The sequence below is a fragment of the Chanodichthys erythropterus genome, chromosome 4, assembly GCF_024489055.1.
Source record: "Chanodichthys erythropterus isolate Z2021 chromosome 4, ASM2448905v1, whole genome shotgun sequence".
Lineage (NCBI taxonomy): Eukaryota > Metazoa > Chordata > Actinopteri > Cypriniformes > Xenocyprididae > Chanodichthys > Chanodichthys erythropterus.
In genome coordinates this window covers 18,050,595-18,069,088 of record NC_090224.1, presented here as the reverse complement: position 1 = coordinate 18,069,088, position 18,494 = coordinate 18,050,595, and the positions used below count along the sequence as shown (strand labels likewise).

General features: G+C 35.5%; 1 protein-coding gene across 4 annotated transcripts in view; it reads left to right on the top strand.

Annotated features, from left to right (window-relative positions):
• LOC137018552 (kelch-like protein 29) overlaps positions 1 to 18,494 on the top strand; it is a 307,293-nt gene that overhangs the window by 98,545 nt on the left and 190,254 nt on the right. For all 4 annotated transcript variants that reach the window (XM_067383224.1, XM_067383220.1, XM_067383222.1 and 1 more), the window contains one exon: positions 5,437 to 5,733. In XM_067383224.1, coding sequence (XP_067239325.1) covers positions 5,467 to 5,733 — 267 coding nt within the window. In that variant the 5' untranslated portion in view covers positions 5,437 to 5,466. The remainder of the gene's footprint in view (positions 1 to 5,436; positions 5,734 to 18,494) is intronic.

The window sequence follows — 18,494 nt, the reverse complement described above, 5'->3', positions numbered from 1 at the left end:
TTTATTTTTGATCTCAGTGCATACACATACAAACTTTAAGTCCAAAAGTGCACACATTTGGAGAAATGCACATTTACCTCAGATTTCATTAGATAGAATAAGGCGGGCCGTACGCAGGGTTTCATATTTACCGAGGTCAGAAAATGTAGTTTCCTAGGGGGGTACGGGGGCATGCTCCCCTGAAAATTTAGATTTCCTTGGTGTTAATATGTGCTTATTTGGGATTATTTATTTATGGTTCATTGACGTATAAGATTTTTAAAAGTGTAAAAAAACATAATGGAGATATGATTATTTTTGAAGTTTTATTAAGTGTTAACAATGACATACAAAACACTGCTTTTTTAATTTTTTAATTTTTTTTTTTTTTTTTTTTTTTTACAAGATCTCATCTTATTTTTGGTTATTTTTAACCAAAATTTAGGTTTTGCTAAATTACACTTTTGGTTATACCGAATGACGATATTTTCAAAAAATGCTAACAGGCTTATATCTAGCTAGCTAGCTATGACATCAATGAAATTCATTTTTCTGGACATTCTTTCTTATAACAAAGCAACGACTTCTACTTATTATCATTAAGGCCTTTGGGCAAAAAAAATGACCCGTCACGTCATTGACCCTTATATAAAGAAATATATATAATTAAAATAGTCTATAATATATGTAATATAAAAAATACCCACTGTATAGTAAATAATTGAATAAAAATAATAATAATCAATCATCATATATAGTAATATACTGTACAGAATAAATGAAAAATATAAATTTTAATAATATTAATATTTTAAAATATTACTACCATTTAAAATGAATGTTTTCTGTTATAAAATATTTAAAAAGTAAGTTATTTATGTGATGGCAAAGCTGGGTTTTCATCAGCCATTATGAGCATTATGAGCCAATTATAATATGGTTAAAGCTGCCCATCTAGAGCAGCTTTTACACTGCGTGTCTCCCATGTGAAGCTGCAAATATACTGTGTGTTTACACAGAGGACAGTGGATCAACAGCGGATCACATGTGAATGTTGATTTGCGTGCACAGCAGACTGAAAATAAGCCAGAAGTGCTGTAGTTTGTCAGTGTAAAGACACTGTGCGAGTTGGTTTTTCCAGGTCAACTGCTTTATTGTGATCTGAAAGAAAGGGTTTACTGATAAGTTTCCGCTGCTAGCTTGTTGTAGACCTGCTTTAGCCCATCAGATTTACACTTCATGTGTTTGATAGAAATCTTGGAAGATAAATTAGTATTAGTAAAAAAGTATTCAATCACAGATAAGATGCAGTGAAAAAGATGGCTCATTTGGCCAAAATTTGGCCAGTAGTTGATTACATGTAATCTGGATTACATGATCAGATTCCATAAATTAACTACTTGTAATTAGATTGTATTACATTTTAAATTACTCCTAATCAGACTACAGTTACTTTTTTATTGATTGCATGATTACATGTTATTCTCACAATGGCAGTAAATTATTTATAATTCATTGATAGCCTTTCTCTTTGTATTTTTATATCAAAATGGTACAAGATTATCCTATTTATATCAGTGCTATAAGATATCTAAAAATTCAAAAGTCAAAAGTAATCTAAAAATAATCAGATTATATTACCTTAAATGTGTTAAATGTTACGCTACTAATTACAATTTTTTTCATGTAATTTGGAATCAGTAATTGACTACAATTTGTAAGTAATCTATCCAGTACTAGCTGAATGTCTCCATCAACAATGCACTTCACCTCAAATATGGCGTTTCTGTTCTGCTTTTCAGTGCATTGCATGTAGAGAATATGGCAAGGCAACACACAGATATGATCCACGTGTCTAGCGTGAATCTACAAAGTTAGAGGCGTCTATGTAATGGTGCCAATCTGTTATAAGCCATGAATAATTAATGCACTGCTTTTAACGTGCGATGCAATTATGGCAGTGGTGTCAGTAGCGGGTACTGTACTCTGCTCTATTTGTGTGTGTGATTTAGTTTAGTGTAATTACAAGGAATGAATTCAAGATCTCATTTGCTGTAGAAATTCAGTCATGTGTTGTGAATAGTGGGCTGATCTCTGTCACAGTCAACAAACTAGTGTTATTTCTGGAATTATTATTATTATTATTATTATTATCTTACATCTATTGAATCATGGGAAATATACAGACGCTTTAACATTGAACATTGGTCTGGGGAGTTTGCTATGTATTTCCTACTGCACAAGAGGCGTGATCAACAAGCTTTATTCACGCAATTGGATAATCCTTCAACCAATCAGATCAACGATCCGGGTGACATTGGCTACTTTTGCAGAGCGATGCGAAAACTCCAGACAGGTTTAGTTTGTATTGGTTTGTAGCATTGATCAGCGGTTTGCAGAAGCAGCAATGGCATTGAGCGATTTTTGCAGGTTGTGCAAAAAAACATGAAAGTGAGTGGTATTTACACCCAGTCGAGCGATTTGTTTGCTAAACTAAAGAAGTAATTTAGCATCGTTGAGAGGTTAAAAGGAATTGGATTGACGGTCATGCGAGAGACGTCATCGTGTTATACCTGCCCAGAGCCATAGAAAGAGCTCTGTACCCGCCAATAGCGAGCAAGGTGGATAAGCCAGTCTGTGATTGGTTCCCGCAAAAGTGTAACAGATGCAACAGAAATGAATGTACGGGTTTCCAGACTGATTTGCCGGGCGAAATCAAAAACTAAAGCAAATTAGTGATGAATAGTGAGCCTGTTAGGAGGATGTTTGACTTTTGTTTTTATACGTTCTATAGCAGAAGAGATGACGGTGAGAAATTATGATGATTTTTAATGATAACTTATAACACTTTAAATACAGATAATACAAGGTTGTTGATTGATAGTATTTGATTCTTTTGAATCTGTCAGCCCACATTGTCTCAACTTAGTTTTAAAATAATCATGTTTAACAGCAGAATTTATAGTGAAAACTACATTACCCATGATGCTGTACCGAAAATTCCACCAATCAAACACAACAAAAGATCTCTATTTAGACCCGCCCACTCCCATGAAGCACTGCGAATCTCCCTACACTCTCAAAATATTTATGCATATTTTGCAATAAACTTAAAATATATTGTTTTTATATTTGTAATCAATGTTTGTAAATTAGTAGTTTCTCTATTGTTTTTAATTAGTACCTTACTTTTTTTTTTTGCTTCAAATCAAAGTTTGTAATGTTGTGATTCACCTCGTAGCTGATTGTCCTGGTCCATAGCTTATAACACTTTAACGAAGACTTCCTTAAAATCCCTATGGGAGAAATGAGTGGGAAAAATACTTCTGGAACCAGCACCACTGAAAAAGTGGGCGGACACTGTTGCACTATAAGTATTTACATGCATGTTTTTATTTACTTATATGTAGTCACAGCTTGTTTTAATTGAAAATGTGCTCGTCAAGTCATTTCACTTCATGACATTTGTTTTGTTAATGGCTAAATTGGAACATCTTTTTTTTATTCTTTCTTCCTCAGTCTTATTGATTAGCTAATATTAAAATAGGTCTTTATATTTCATGATTACTTCTGAGCACATGCTGTGTACTCTTTTTGGTCGAAAGCCACAATACTGAACAACAGCCCTAGTAAACCTCATTCCACACTTCTGTCTTGTTTAGCTGACTCCAATATAAAACAGCTAGCCAAAGCGCAATAAATCCTGAATTTGTTGCAGAACAGCAGAACAGCCCAAAGTGGCTTATTTTACTAACAGCTTAATCTGTTCCCACACGTACAAAGAGAGAAACTAATAACGCTACTCACAACCTCGGGTCTCCAGAGTTATTACATGTGGACGTCTGTGGAGGATGACGACAAGATAAAGAAGACACTGCAAATAATGGAAAATGAGGTTAGCATAGTCGCTAATGCGGCGTTTAAGCTAAACCCATGTTGATTCATTGTTTTCTCATATTGTGTCCTGCACTGCTATCAGCAATAAAGCTCAATAAAACTGGTGATTGGATTAATTAAAATCATGAGGCCTTGGAGCTGTACAATTTTAGCCGTTAAGAAAACTCAGGATAGTTGGACGGAACTCATAACCATCTGGAAGAGTGCAAGTTTTCCTGTAAACTTGTGTTTTTCCTTGTGGGTCTTGTAAATAAACACTAATTTTTCCTCTTATAAATGCTGGCAGAGTCTGGATTATAATAAGTAGATGGGCAATTTGTCATGTGTGAAAACACAAAGAAGCCATGTGCATGTGCTTGATCATATGCGAACACGTTTATCTGTGTTAAAGGCTCACATATGTTATTTTTAAACCAGTCTAAAATGGAAGTGATGCTGCAACTGAGGGATGGGCATAATTTTGTACAAATTGTTTGAAATAATTTTCATACAATGAATGTTGAAGTGGTTTAGGATTACTCTTTATCTTTTTATAGGCTATCATAGTTTGAAACAATAAATATTTTTTCATATTTTGTTAATCCATGTCTGGATTAGTATTTCAAATTTTGTATATTTATTTTTTATGACATTTTGAGTATTTAATCTTGCTTTATTATTTATTTATTTATTTAATAATTTTTCCCATTTTTTTTAGTTTCACTTTTATTTGTTATGTTGTTTATTGTATTACATTTTTAAATTAAATCCCCCCCCCCCCTTTTTTTTTAGTTTTAAGTATTTAATCTTGCTGGATTTATTTATTTATGCAATTTATTCAATTTTTCCCAATTTTTTTAATTTATTTTTATTTGTTAGGTTGTTTATTTTATTAAATTCTTGTTTATTTGTTTATTTATTTCCCCCCATTTTTTAGTTTTAAATATTTAATCTTGCTGTATTTATTTATTTATTCAATCAAATTTTTACCATTTTTAAATTTAGTTTTATTTTTATTTGTTAGGTTGTTTATTTTATTAAATTCTTATTTGTTTCATTTTATTAAATTGATTTAGCTAATTAATTAAATTTATTTTATTTTGTGTGTTTATTTTAATTCTAATTTATTTATTTAATATTTAGTTTTTTTTTGTTTTATTTATTCAATTATTTATTTTAAATTTTTTATTTATTTATTTATTTATTTGTTTATTTTGACATGTTTAAAAATGTAAAGTAAAAACAAAAACAAGTCTGTCTTTGGTCAGCCTGAAAAGTGATCAAAGATGGCACATCTTGCACTCACGGATGTCTCCAACTGTTTGTCCGAACACAAAGGAGCTGTCATATGCAAGCACTTTTATCAGTATTAAACGCTCATTTGTTATTTTTTACACACAGCTGAAGCGATGCCTTTTTTTTACCTACTGTCTGCCAGATATCGAGATGTTCGCAGCAAGTTTTGTTGTGTTGCACGTCAAACCTGCCAAGAAGCTTGATTTGTTTGGTGCATTCTATTTCTATCTGTGTTTTGACAGGGTATAATCAATGCTATCGCTCTCTTTGTGTACTCTGTTGCAGACAGCGCCACAAATCCTCTAAGAGGAAGTGATGTCACGACACCATCACCGCTTTGAGAGAGACTATCGAGGCCCCTGGGATCGTCGTGACCGAGCCAGTGGCCTTCACAATGGCGTGGGCAACAGCACCTGCTCCCCGCCCGTGGCCAACGGAAACAACCGTCCAGGACTCCTCCCACTCCCGGTCATCCCTTCCCTCCTGCCGACCCCCGTGACCATCGCCGTCACGTCGGCCAGCAACGACCTCGCCGCCAAGCGCTCTGGAGCCCCTTCGTCTGCCACGGCACCTGTTGTGAAGGTAGAACCTGCAAACAAGGGGGGTGGGGGGGGCGAAATCCGCATTCAAATCACTTGCATTTCCATTTTGCTCACGCTGCCAGATTGCTTCATTCGGTCGCCGCTCTTCTTCTCCTTGCTAATTTTCTCTTTCATTATGCAAATGAGAAACTCTGAGCAATGGGCCGAATTAAGCCTGAGCCCGTGGCTCTGTCAAGTCTGCTGTGGGCAAGAAATAAAAGGCGTCAGCTTGCTATTTGAGTCGAGATGAATGGCATTCTGGAGAATTAGTTCAAGGAACGAGAAAAGCATGAACTGTTGTTTCACTCTTCATGCCGTTTAATCAGATTAGCTTCTGATTTCATGCATAAAGACAGTTTACTAGCTACTTGCCATGTGGCTGTTGCAGCCCACGCTCTGATAATGCCATGATTGACGTGACCTTTGTTCGTCTATGCCGAGACCTACACATTTTGAAGGTATTGTTCACTTGAGGTCACAGAGTCTCTCGTTAACGGCTAATAAGAGATGTTTGCTTTGCTATACTGCATTTTCGCATTAGTAGAGCGAGTCGCTGGAGGTGTGCGCAGGGTAATTTCTTTTGGTTTCAATCAGTAGAGTCTCCCGGCAGAAAGACTCGCCAGCTTTTCTCTACCTCGCTTGAAGCCCACTTCAGGGAGCGATCCGGGCTCAAAATCTTGGCATCTTCAACTACAGCTACTGTCATCTCACATTGGCGGGTTTTGTTTGAACTTTTTCGCTTGAGTGAATTCCGTGGGACTTCTGTGACCAGAAAGCTGTGTGAGTATCACACAAAATGCTTTAGCATTATGCAGATTGTATTAACGCTAACCCTGTGGGCGAACGCCAACGGTTGGACGCTGACCGTAGAGTTCTGCTTTGACTTTGACGTGTGCCTGCGATGCATGTTTTAGCATAGAGAAAAAGCGTTTTTTTCTAGCCTTTTTGTAAAAGTATTTAGCTACACTACAAAATAAACATTTAGATTGTACCGTCTAATCAGAGAAGTGCTTCTTTGGCTCAGAAACATTGACGGTTTTTAACTGAATGAAACTTATTATGATATCAGCATTAAAGTTGAATAGTTTTGAGCAACTTTACGTTAAATACGACAAAAGATTCTTGTAGGAAAAAGTTTAGATAAAGCTGAAAACATGATAAACAGCAGTGTTTAACTAAAAAGGAGACTTGTCGAATCAGTGAATCGTTCCTTTTTGAACTGATTCATTTACATGAACTGTCTGAATGAATTGATTCATTGGCTATGCAGCTTTCTTTCCAATAATACGTAGGATGTTTTAGTAGTAAAGCGTGTTTTATTGTTACTAAGTTTTGATTATAATTAACAGGTAAGGAGCCATTCGCACATATTGTGTTTTTTACATTAAAAAACCATGGAAAAAAAGGGCAGTGAAATGGAAAAATGTGTTCTGCTCAATACTGTAAAAAACAGCATTGCAGCATTTTGTGATGAGAAGTCACCTCTAGCTTGTTACTAGACAAGATTAATTATTTTGAAAACAGCTGATCTATTGTCACATTACTATATTTTTCCTAAAGGAGTAGTTCACCCAGAAATAAAAACATTTGACATTTATTTGCTCACCTTAATGTTGTTCTAAACCTGTATGTTGTTTTATTTGTGTTAGAATTTTTTAAAGTACATTTACGTTTATGACCACGTTTATGGTGTTTTTTGAGTTTCACAGATGGTCACTAACCAGCAACCATAAAACCCTTTTCATTTGTTATATTTAGGTAATGTTGTAGACAGTAATGTTTCAAAATCATTCTAGAAAGCACAACTGAAATTTAAAAAATACATTTAGAAATATTGTGGAAATACTTCATCTTTATGAATGTTTTTGACACTTTAAAGGGTTAGTTCACTCAAAAATGAAAATTCTGTCATTAATTACTCACCCTCATGTCGTTCCACACCCGTAAGACCTTCATTAATCCTCGGAACACAAATTAAGATATTTTTGATGAAATTTGATGGCTCAGTGAGGCCTCTATTGCCAGCATGATAATTAACACTTTCAATGCCCAGAAAGCTACTAAAGACATATTTAAAACAGTTGATGTGACTACAGTGGTTCAACCTTAATGTTATGAAGCGACAAGAATAATTTTTGTGTGCCAAAAAAGCTATAAAACGACTTTATTCCACAATATCTAGTGATGGACGATTTCAAAACACTGCTTCATGAAGCTTCGAAGCTTTACGAATCTTTTGTTTCGAATCAGTGGTTCGGAGCGTGTATCAAACTGCCAAAGTCACGCCCCCCAGTGGTGAACCATTGAAATTTCAAAACACTTATGACGTAACAAAGCCTCGTTTACTGAAATCACATGACTTTGGTAGTTTGATAGGTGCTCTGAACCAATGATTCAAAACAAAAGATTCGTAAAGCTTCGAAGCTTCACTGAGCCATTTATCAAAAATATCTTAATTTGTGTTCCAAAGATGAACGAAGATCTTACGGGTGTGGAACGACATGAGGGTGAGTAATTAATGACAGAATTTTCATTTTTGGCAGAACTAACCCTTTAACATCATGACAAATTAAACAGTAAACAGTTGAGAAAGAAAACACATGTGTAAGAGTATGTGCAGCTCTTAAAGTGACAGCAGCCTAATAAACCTACTTCTGTCTTTGTCCTCAATGTTAATCTAACATCAAAAAACAAAGAGTAAAATCATTCACTGCTCTTGACTGGTTAAGCCCTGCTGGAGCAGCTCTAAATATTCACTGTGCTATCAAATTAAAGATACAATATGATAGAGCATTAATATGAACATTGAAAGTAACAGTAGATCCTACAATACATTTTAACAAGCATAATTAGGCATGAAAATAACTGAAGATAATATCTATTTACTAAGCCAACTTCTTTTATTCATATTCTTTTGGTTTCTCTACTAGGGCTGGGTAAAAAATATCAATTTCTCGATTTTAATCGATTCTCTTTTTTACGAACCAATATCAATTCTTAAATCCCAAGAATAGATTAGTCTAGTCTGTTTTCAGTTGATGAATGAGCAGAATATGTACGGCCTCCCATCCAATAAATCGCAATATTCTTTGTGCTTTGTTACTTTTGATATGAAGCAAAGTCTCAGATTTCAAATGACGTCCATCTTATTATGAGATTCAAAAATTAAATACTGTTTTGGCGCTGTTTAATGTGGCGTGACAGATCGCTTTATAGCGCCTCAGTTAAAGAGAAGGGGCAGCACGAAGCGCATGTGAACATCCTCTCCTCCGCTTTAATACCAGTTACAGCATGAAATAAACATGAATAAACACCTGAAGGTATGTTAAAAGATACAGTACAACTTACCAAAATCTGTATCATGTCTCGTGTAACAGCTCAATCAGTGTTTCAACCTTGGAAATACGTCAATAAAACAACTTGTAAACAATGTCACGTAACGTCACATTCACCTCAGAAAAACATATTCAGTGACCATAAACTCATTAGTCAACTCATAACTCTAGAGAGCAGCACTCTGATAAATATCGCTATGCACCATTACATATTCATTATAATTTTTAATGTTCTTCAATATTTAATGCATGTTTGAATAAATCAGTTATGACAACCACAATTTGAATGTTTTTTATTAAAAGAAAAACGAATTGGAGTAGAAATATGATTATGTAATTCTAAACTTTATTTATAATAAAAACATCATTGAGTGTAATTTAAGTGTTTGTATATAAGAAAGTTAATTTAACCTTCATTATTATGACTTACATGTGTAGTTTACAGCATTAGTTGAGAGATTTTTTTTTTCCTCTAGAAAATTTGGCATTTACTGTAATTGAAATACTACATCCAAAATAATCAATATCGAATTGAATCGAATTGAAATCGTAATCAAAACAAATCAAAAGCATCAATCGAATTGTCAAATACCCAGCCCTATTCTCTACCCAATATTTTTTAAAACTAAAACACAATGAAAATACAAGTATTGCTACTCAATATCTGCAAGTTCTAAAGATAAAAGTATCAGACTTGTTCTAGAAAAAGTGATAAAAACTGCATCCCTATTGAAAAGTAATGTCATAATACCATTTAGTAGTAAGTTCCTAACACTGGAACCTTAGAAATATAGCTGTAATTCAGGTTCATTTAATCAATAGCATATTTTGAGTTCAGAATAGTATTTTTTTTAAAAGATGAAAAATAATGAAAGAGATTGATATTATTACTTATAAGCACCTGTAGTGTTATTGAGAAACACTTACTTGGAAGGACATATTGTGAAACAGTTTAGAGTCAGTTTTTTTTTTTTTTTTTTTTTCTCAGCATGAATGCATTAAATTGATCAAAAGTGCATTCATAAATGCAGCCTTGGTGAGCAGAAGATACTTTTTTAAAAAATGTTTTACTTTTGAACAGTAGTGTACACAGAACAACACTTTTCCATTGTTGTTGTGCTAGCAGTGTCATTGTATGGAAAGAGCTTTGTGAAGATTCTTCAAAAATGTCTTCAGCTTCACTGTTTTCCTTGGAAAAAAATAACAGCAAACAGGTTTGGAATGACATGAGAGCGAGTAAATAATGACAGAGCTTCTCTTTTAAGTCAGTAGCGTCTCTACTTTTTGTTAGTTAGTCATCCCAGCACTGGAGGAAATGTGTTTACCTCAGCTTTCTTTAATTATTGCCTGAAGGAAACTCATCAGAACACGGTAGAGTCTTGAGGGACCGCCACTTTCTCTGTCATCCGTCATCAAAGTCCCCATGTTGTTCTGCCCACGGTCCAGCTCATAGATGCTATTCAGATAAATATAAAAGCAAAAGCAGCAGAAAGAGATGAGAAGGAACTAGAAGGTTTTATCTAACAGCAGAGAGCCATATCGTCTTTCCTTGGTTATGACATGACTGTCTAATAAGCCAAATTGTGATCGGCTGTGTGTGTGTGTGTGTAGTTAATGACTCTGAATGGTGCATATTTATCTGGAAATTTGTTTGTTTTTAACCTTGACAGGTATGAGGCATGTGATTGAGTTTGTCTGACTGATCTACGGTATGTTTGTGAGTCTGTTTTTGTGTGCAAGCGTGTATGAAAGACAGATCGGTATCTAATTAGCGAGATGGAGAGGGACGCTCTTGTTGGCTCACACGTCTTTTTGTGACAAACTCTATGCAACTAACAATAAATAATGCGACTACTGTAACTTTAAGAAGCCCATCTGCCTGAGCTGTCTGTCATGACTAACGACACTTCAAAACGAACAAACGACTCTTAATTGAACTAGAGGTGTGGCAGCTTATTTACTCGCCTCCTCTTGTAATTAATTTTGTTTGTAATGCCTTTGTTTATTTATTTATTCCCCCGAGCATAACCACAAATCCACTGCTGCTGACAGAGCCATTTTTTCATAATTCCAGGAGCGCTTGGGAAAGTTTATTATAGTCTGTTTAGAGTTTTGTAATCGACACATTACATATTTACATCTATTTCTACATTTTTACCATGTTTTTTGAACATGTACCATGGTATTCTTTGAATTTGGTACCGTGGTACATCAGCTTGGCACCATGTTATTTTTTCCATTACTGCACCATGGTATGTTTCATAATGTACACTGAAAATGTTCATGTTGAATTAAGCATGAAATTTTAATGTTGAAAGGCTGAAATTGTATTTTCGCACTCCTATAATCCCTGTTTTATTTACATCTTTGAAAAATCTTCTCTTTTTTTCTGTGTGTTTTACTCTTGAATGATCCAGAACATATTTTATTTACCATCCCTCAGGAAACTGTAGATTGATCCTATGATTTGAAGTACAGAACTTTGGCTACTTTGCAAAATGCACAAATGCATGCTCAACATTTTCTGTGTGGGTGTTGCTAACAAATGATTGAATGCTCAGTGACAAGATGTTGTTGCAGCTGTCAATGCATCTGCTTCTAAACATTCTGTAGTTACTGTGATGAACCCATCTTAAAGCTGTTGACCAGTGAGATGCTGCGGAAATGATGCAGGCTGACAATAATGGGTGCAACACAGATAGAGAGATGCCACACTGGAGGAAATCCACAACTAATTGGCAGAACATGTTAAAATTTAACAAAAATGCATTTTTTAAAGTCTTTTATGCTCAACGATGCTGCATTTATTTGATCACAAATACAGTAAAAACAGTAATACTGTGAAATAATTACAATTTAAAAGAACTGTTTTCTATTTAAATATATTTTAAAATGTTATTTATTCCTGTGATGGCAAAACTGAATTTTCAGCATCATTACTCCAGTCTTCAGCTTTAGAGAAGAGGAAGAGTTGTTGTAGTAGAGTGTTGTTGTCATGCCTCATTTTACGCCGGACTGCTTCACAGACGTGGGTCAATTCAACGCTGGATTTGCACAAAAGAGTAACATGACAGCACATGCTAGTCGATGAGTTGAATCAACTCCACAGCAACAACATAAATTTATCCACTAACCATTCAGAAATGTCCAGATTTTAAAGGTGCCCTAGAACTTTTTTTAAAAGATGTAATATAAGTCTAAGGTGTCCCCTGAATGTGTCTGTGAAGATTCAGCTCAAAATACCCCATAGATTTTTTTTAATTAATTTTTTTAACTGCCTATTTTGGGGCATAATTAGAAATGAGCCGATTCAGGGTGTGTGGCCCTTTAAATCTGGTGCTCCACGCCCACGGAGCTCGCGCTTGCCTTAAACAACATAACAAAAGTTCAAACAGCTAATATAACCCTCAAAATGGATCTTTACAAAGTGTTCATAATGCAGCATGTCTAATCGCGTAAGTACAGTGTTTATTTTGATCTTTACATTTGATTCTGAATGAGTATGAGGCTATGCTCCGTGGCTAACGGCTAATGCTACACTGTTGGAGAGATTTATAAAGAATGAAGTTGTGTTTATGAATTATACAGACTGCAAGTGTTTAAAAATGAAAATAGCAACGGCTCTTGTCTCCGTGAATACAGTAAGAAACGATGGTAACTTTAACCACATTTAACAGTACATTAGCAACATGCTAACGAAACATTTAGAAAGACAATTTACAAATATCACTAAAAATATCATGATATCATGGATCATGTCAGTTATTATTGCTCCATTTGCCATTTTTCGCTATTGTTCTTGCTTGCTTACCTAGTCTGATGATTCAGCTGTGCACATCCAGACGTTCTGCCCTTGTCTAATGCCTTTCATAATGTTGGGAACATGGGCTGGCATATGCAAATATTGGGGGAGTACACCCAGACTGTTACGTAACAGTTGGTATTATGTTGAGATTCGCCTGTTCTTCGGAGGTCTTTTAAACAAATGAGATTTATATAAGAAGGAGGAAGCAATGGAGTTTGAGACTCACTGTATGTCATTTCCATGTACTGAACTGTGAACTATGCCGAGGTAAATTCAATTTTTGAATCTAGGGCACCTTTAACTTCTTCCTGAGTCTCTCGATCAGTGTCTGACTCCGGTTTGAACAATGTAAGGCTGAACATCGCCATTTTGGCTGCATGAGATTCTCCAGCTTTGTTGTTGTTGAGCAACCAAAGCGTGAGCTGTTAAAGCTCCGCCCTCTTCTGAAAAGGGGACCGGGAGCAGCATCTCATTTGCATTTAAAGGGACACACACAAAAGTGGTGTGTTTTTTTGCTCACACCCAAATAGGGGCAAATTTGACAAACTGTAATAAATGATCTATGGGTATTTTGAGCTGAAACTTTACAGACACATTCTGGGGACACCAGAGACTTATATTGCATCTTGTAAAGGGGCAATATAGGTCCCCTTTAATATCATGATTAGTACAAAATTGGGTTACACTTGATTGTAAGGCGACGTAGTAAGTACTGAGTAATATTAATTAACTACGTGTACTTACTATAGAGTTATGGTTAGGGTTTGGTTTAGAGTTAGTTACTTGTAATTATTCATAATTGACTGTTATTTATAATGTATTGTCACCTTAAAAAATAAAGTGTTACCCAAAATTGATTGGGCAAAACCTCACATAAGCATGCAGAAGATTTCATATGATCTGTATCACTCCAGTTGATAGTCGACACACTGAAAATGTGAAGTACTATCATCTGATAGCTGATAAAAGTGTACACTCTCTCCCAGTTATGCTACATAGCAAGACATATTACTACGAGATTATCTACCAAAAGACCAACCATCACACACAGCTTGAGTCTGTTTGCTACTCCATTATCAGTTAAATGCATGAATCACGGTTTCAACCAGGTCATCTTGCAGTGCTGGTCAGATCTATTTGCACATCGCAAATTGATGGAAAGCAAGTGTTTTCTGTTTGCGAAAGCAATTTCATTCTCTTCTGGTGCATGACACATATGCAACCATTTGTGCTGATTACGTTTGTTTACAGAATTGTTTGAATTCTTGATTCTGATTGGCTGACAGGGGTTTTGGGGGATTCATTTTCTATACTTTGCCATTGCAGTTCTTTGTCATTTTGCAATGTTTTTCCCAACTAATAATGGTGGCTTTAGGGCTATTTTGAGCAGGATACTTAGTGACGTCTGTTAGGTTTAAAAGGTGAATAACGTCTTGAGATAAACATGTTTAATAGACATGTGCTTTTGATAATGGTAGCTTAAGTGGAATAACTGACTCTTGAATTCTTTAATTATTCCTTACAAAACCCATTTGTGGGTACACAATATTTATACACAAGACCCAAGAACTTCTTGTAGAGGTCAAGATCCAATATGTTATTTTAGAATCCACACAATATGGCAGTTCTTTCTTTTAACAGAAGCACATGATTGGATTCGTCCAGAGGGGATGTCATTATGAATTTTTCAGAAATGCTTCAGAAATCCAGTGGAAACTTGCAGCTGTGTGTGTGTGTGTGTGTGTGTAAATGCCCTTGCCGAGTGAAAACCCTCACAGCTGTGATTAAAATGTTTATGTCTGTCTTCAAGGGTTATCGGTCATGTTTTCATATGGTGAGATGTCTTTATCTTTGTGTCAGTAAATACTGGTCTTTCACATAAGCCTGATGAAGCAATTAAGCATAAAGAACAGTGGCTTCATATACAAAACACTGATGAGAGAGATGTTTGAATATGAATTAATGCCCTAGAAAATAGTATATATGTATACATATCAACATGTTCTCCAACCAATACGCCTATATTGGTCGTTTGTCGCTTCCCTGAATTATGACTCATAGGAGCGTTTATTAAAGTTGCACCCCTATTGACAACTGGACACTTTCATTTTAATGCATTGTACCCTGTTATCTGCGTCATATTTCGGGTTTCGCGTAGCTCAAATGGCAGAGCGTTGCAATATATAACATGCAATCATGTGATCGTGGGTTCGATCCCAGGGAACACGTGCTCATAAAGTGTATATGCACTATAAATCACTAAGAGTAGGTTTAGAGGAAGGGTGGAATGGAGTGGGTGTAGTCGTTAATAAAAAATGAGTTTTGCTAAATGGAAATAGGAAAATTGCAGTAAGAAGTCCACACATTGCATTTAAATGAACACGCATTTTGATTGGTAGCGACAGTCATATGTCATTTCATGACGACAGACGTAACACGACACTGTCATTATTTTTACACCAGATAGACGGCTTTATGAGTTTAAGTGAAGTTCCTGAACCTAATTTAGGGAGGAGCGAGCCCATCTAATCTTCCAACCAACAGCCAGAGTATATAAGCAGCTGCTTACCTCTCTTCAGTCTCAGCTGTTCCAGCATCCCTCCACCTCCCCCTTTATCTCAGGTACCTTGCCCTATGTAATCATATCCTGTATTTATTCACTGTGGGGGTATATCAGAGCTCGAGTTGAAGCTGCTTTGTCGAGCCCCTCATCAGTGGACAGCAAGCCAAACTAGCTAAACCTAATACCTTTTATATGAGCAAACAAACTCATTAAAACGTAAATATAGGTAAACATAAATAAGGTGCTTGAAAAACGACCTATAGGTTTGTTGTTGTTTTTTTTTTTTTTGGAGGACGGTCTCATACATATATATGTGTGTGTGTATGTGTGTGGTGCATGTGTGTGTATATATAAATTATTTTATATATGCATATATGTATATATGCATAAAGATATGGATTTTTGTATGTAATTTAGTGGTGTGATTTTTTTTTTTTTTGTCTTAAAGCGATAGTTCACCCTTTTTTTCATACTGTAGAAGTTAATGGTAACTGTCCAAAACTGTTTGGTTACCAACATTTCTCAGAATATCTTCTTTTGTTCTCTTTAGAAGAAAGAAAATAAGATTTGTAATGTTAATGATGACAGAATTTTCCTTTTTTAAGTGTCTTGATACTTTTTATTTAGGTGTCTGATACTATCAATCATCCAAAAAATGTTACGCTATGTTGCTCTTGCAAGCGCTGGCATGTCCTTCAGGAAATGTAAATTTAGTTGTTTTGCAGTTCTATTGTGATCTACTTTTACATTTGCCTGTGCCAATTTCAATTGGCCACAACTGCGTCCAACACACTTCTATGGATTTAAAAACAAATTCACTTTTGCCATTTCAGTGTTTTCGAATAATTTTGCACTTATTTATTGGTGGATTCATTGAAAGGCTAGATGTCATAGCTGAATAAACATGCATTTTTCAAAACATGAGTGAGGAAAATATATGCAGAATAATGTAAGGAGCAGTTCATATTAATGTAAGTGCCAAACTCTAAGACTTTAACTTCCCTCACACATTTCAAGGGTGTTGTATACTACAGTGTGCATATTCAGAGTGAGAGAAAAAGAGAGAGAAAGTAGACCAGCTGCAAGTGTGAAGCAGAAAATGAATGAATGATGGAAACAAAGTGATTCTGAGCCAAGGGCTGCTCAGCGGGGAGACGTGAACTTTGGTTGGCTTGCAACCTTTACTGTAAAGTTGCACAGATGTGTTGTCATTGAAATGATTTCATTTTCGAGAAATGTGTTGGAGAAGATTTCTTAATGAACCCCCAGAATTATGCAGTTAAACTTCTACATTTTTAAAGCTAATTCCTTTCCAAGCTTGAGTTTCATAGAGGAATCACTCAATGAAAATTGCACTTGAGCTTAAAGCAATATTCACCCCAGAAATGAAAAGTCTGTTGTTTGTGTGTGGTCACTCTTTTCCATGCTATCACATTGATTTAGGACTGAAGGCTTCAAGCCTCAAAATAACAAGTTCCAAGGCCTTATAATGTTTTGTGTGAGGAATAGACCAAAATAAATGTTGATTTCACAAAGATGTCACATTTGTGAAGGAATCATTCTTTAGAATTGGGTCTGGTCACAGTTGATCCGATTCACAAAAGGTCTCTGAATGATTCATTGATGAATTGAGCTCACTGATCCAGTCACAGTGAAACTTTCAGTGAATATGGCTGTAAATTATAGTGCGTTTCTCACAAAAAACACCAGAAGACTTGACACAAGTGGGATGGATCACTTTTATGGTATTCTTTGCTCATTTGTTTTCTTTTTTTAAGCTTGAAACCTCCATTTTGATATGTACAGATTCCTCACAGGGAGGGAGTTGCCTCTTCAGCGGATGAGGCTCTTGACCAATTCATGGATGGAGTCGAGCTCACCAATCAGGCAATTAATAACACAGCAGCTACCCTTCATTACGGAGACGAGGAGAAGGTCAAAAAACATGCGGTCTCTGCGGTTTCTGCCAACTTCAGTTGCGTTCCAGTAAACACATTCAACAAGAAGCAAATGAGAAAGCGGAGATTCATGGTGTCTCGGTTCTTCTGGGATTATACATCACAGGTTACGGATTGCGTTCATTTCCTCTTGATATTTACCGCTCGTTTATTTCTCTCAGGGGAGAGAGGAGAAAAAGTGACGACATGGCAGTGGCATTTGAGTCATTAGTTCCCAGTGCTGTCATCTATCGCTCTATGCCATTTAAATATTGAATGGATAGAGGCGAAATATTGATGAAATATTAATGGTTTCCTGATTTTTATTTTTTTTTTGTGTTCTGGCCTTGAGTACTCAATTTACTATTCATATGTTTATTAGAAAGAAGCAGAATGCATTTATGAGGGTCAAAATATTGGCCCTCTTTGTTTTTAAGGTTTTTGATGAAAACATTCCAGGATTATTCTCCTTATAGTGGACTTCAATGGCGTCCAAACAGTTGAAGGTCAAAATTACAGTTTCAGTGCAGCTTCAAAGAGCTTTAAACGATACCAGACTAGGAATAAGGGTCTTATCTAGCGAAACGATCGGTCATTTAAAAAAAAAAAAATGCAAATGTATATGCTTTATATAAACAAATGATCGCCTTCAAAGTGGTTCCGCCAAAACCGCACTTTCGTGTTCTTCAAAAAGCTTAAGCTGTATGTCCTATGCTTTCCCTATTCAACTTACAGAACTAACGCAACACCAGTTCCATTTTTTCCATTAGTAGAATAGTGAAGGCATATGACATACTGCGTAAGCTTTTTGAAGAATATAAAAGTGCGGTTTTGGTGAAACCAAAACATTTTTTTTTTGAAAATGACTAATCGTTTCGCTAGATAAGACCCTTATTCCTTATTCCTCGTCTGGTATCATTTAAAGCCCTTTGAAGCTGCACTGAAACTGTAATTTTGACCTTCAACCGTTTGGGCTCCATTGAAATCTACTATAAGGAGAAAAATCCTGGAATGTTTTCATCAAAAACCTTTATTTCTTTTCGACTGAAGAAAGAAGGACATGGACATTTTGGATGACATGGGGGTGTGTAAATTATCAGAAAAATTTTATTTGAAAGTGAA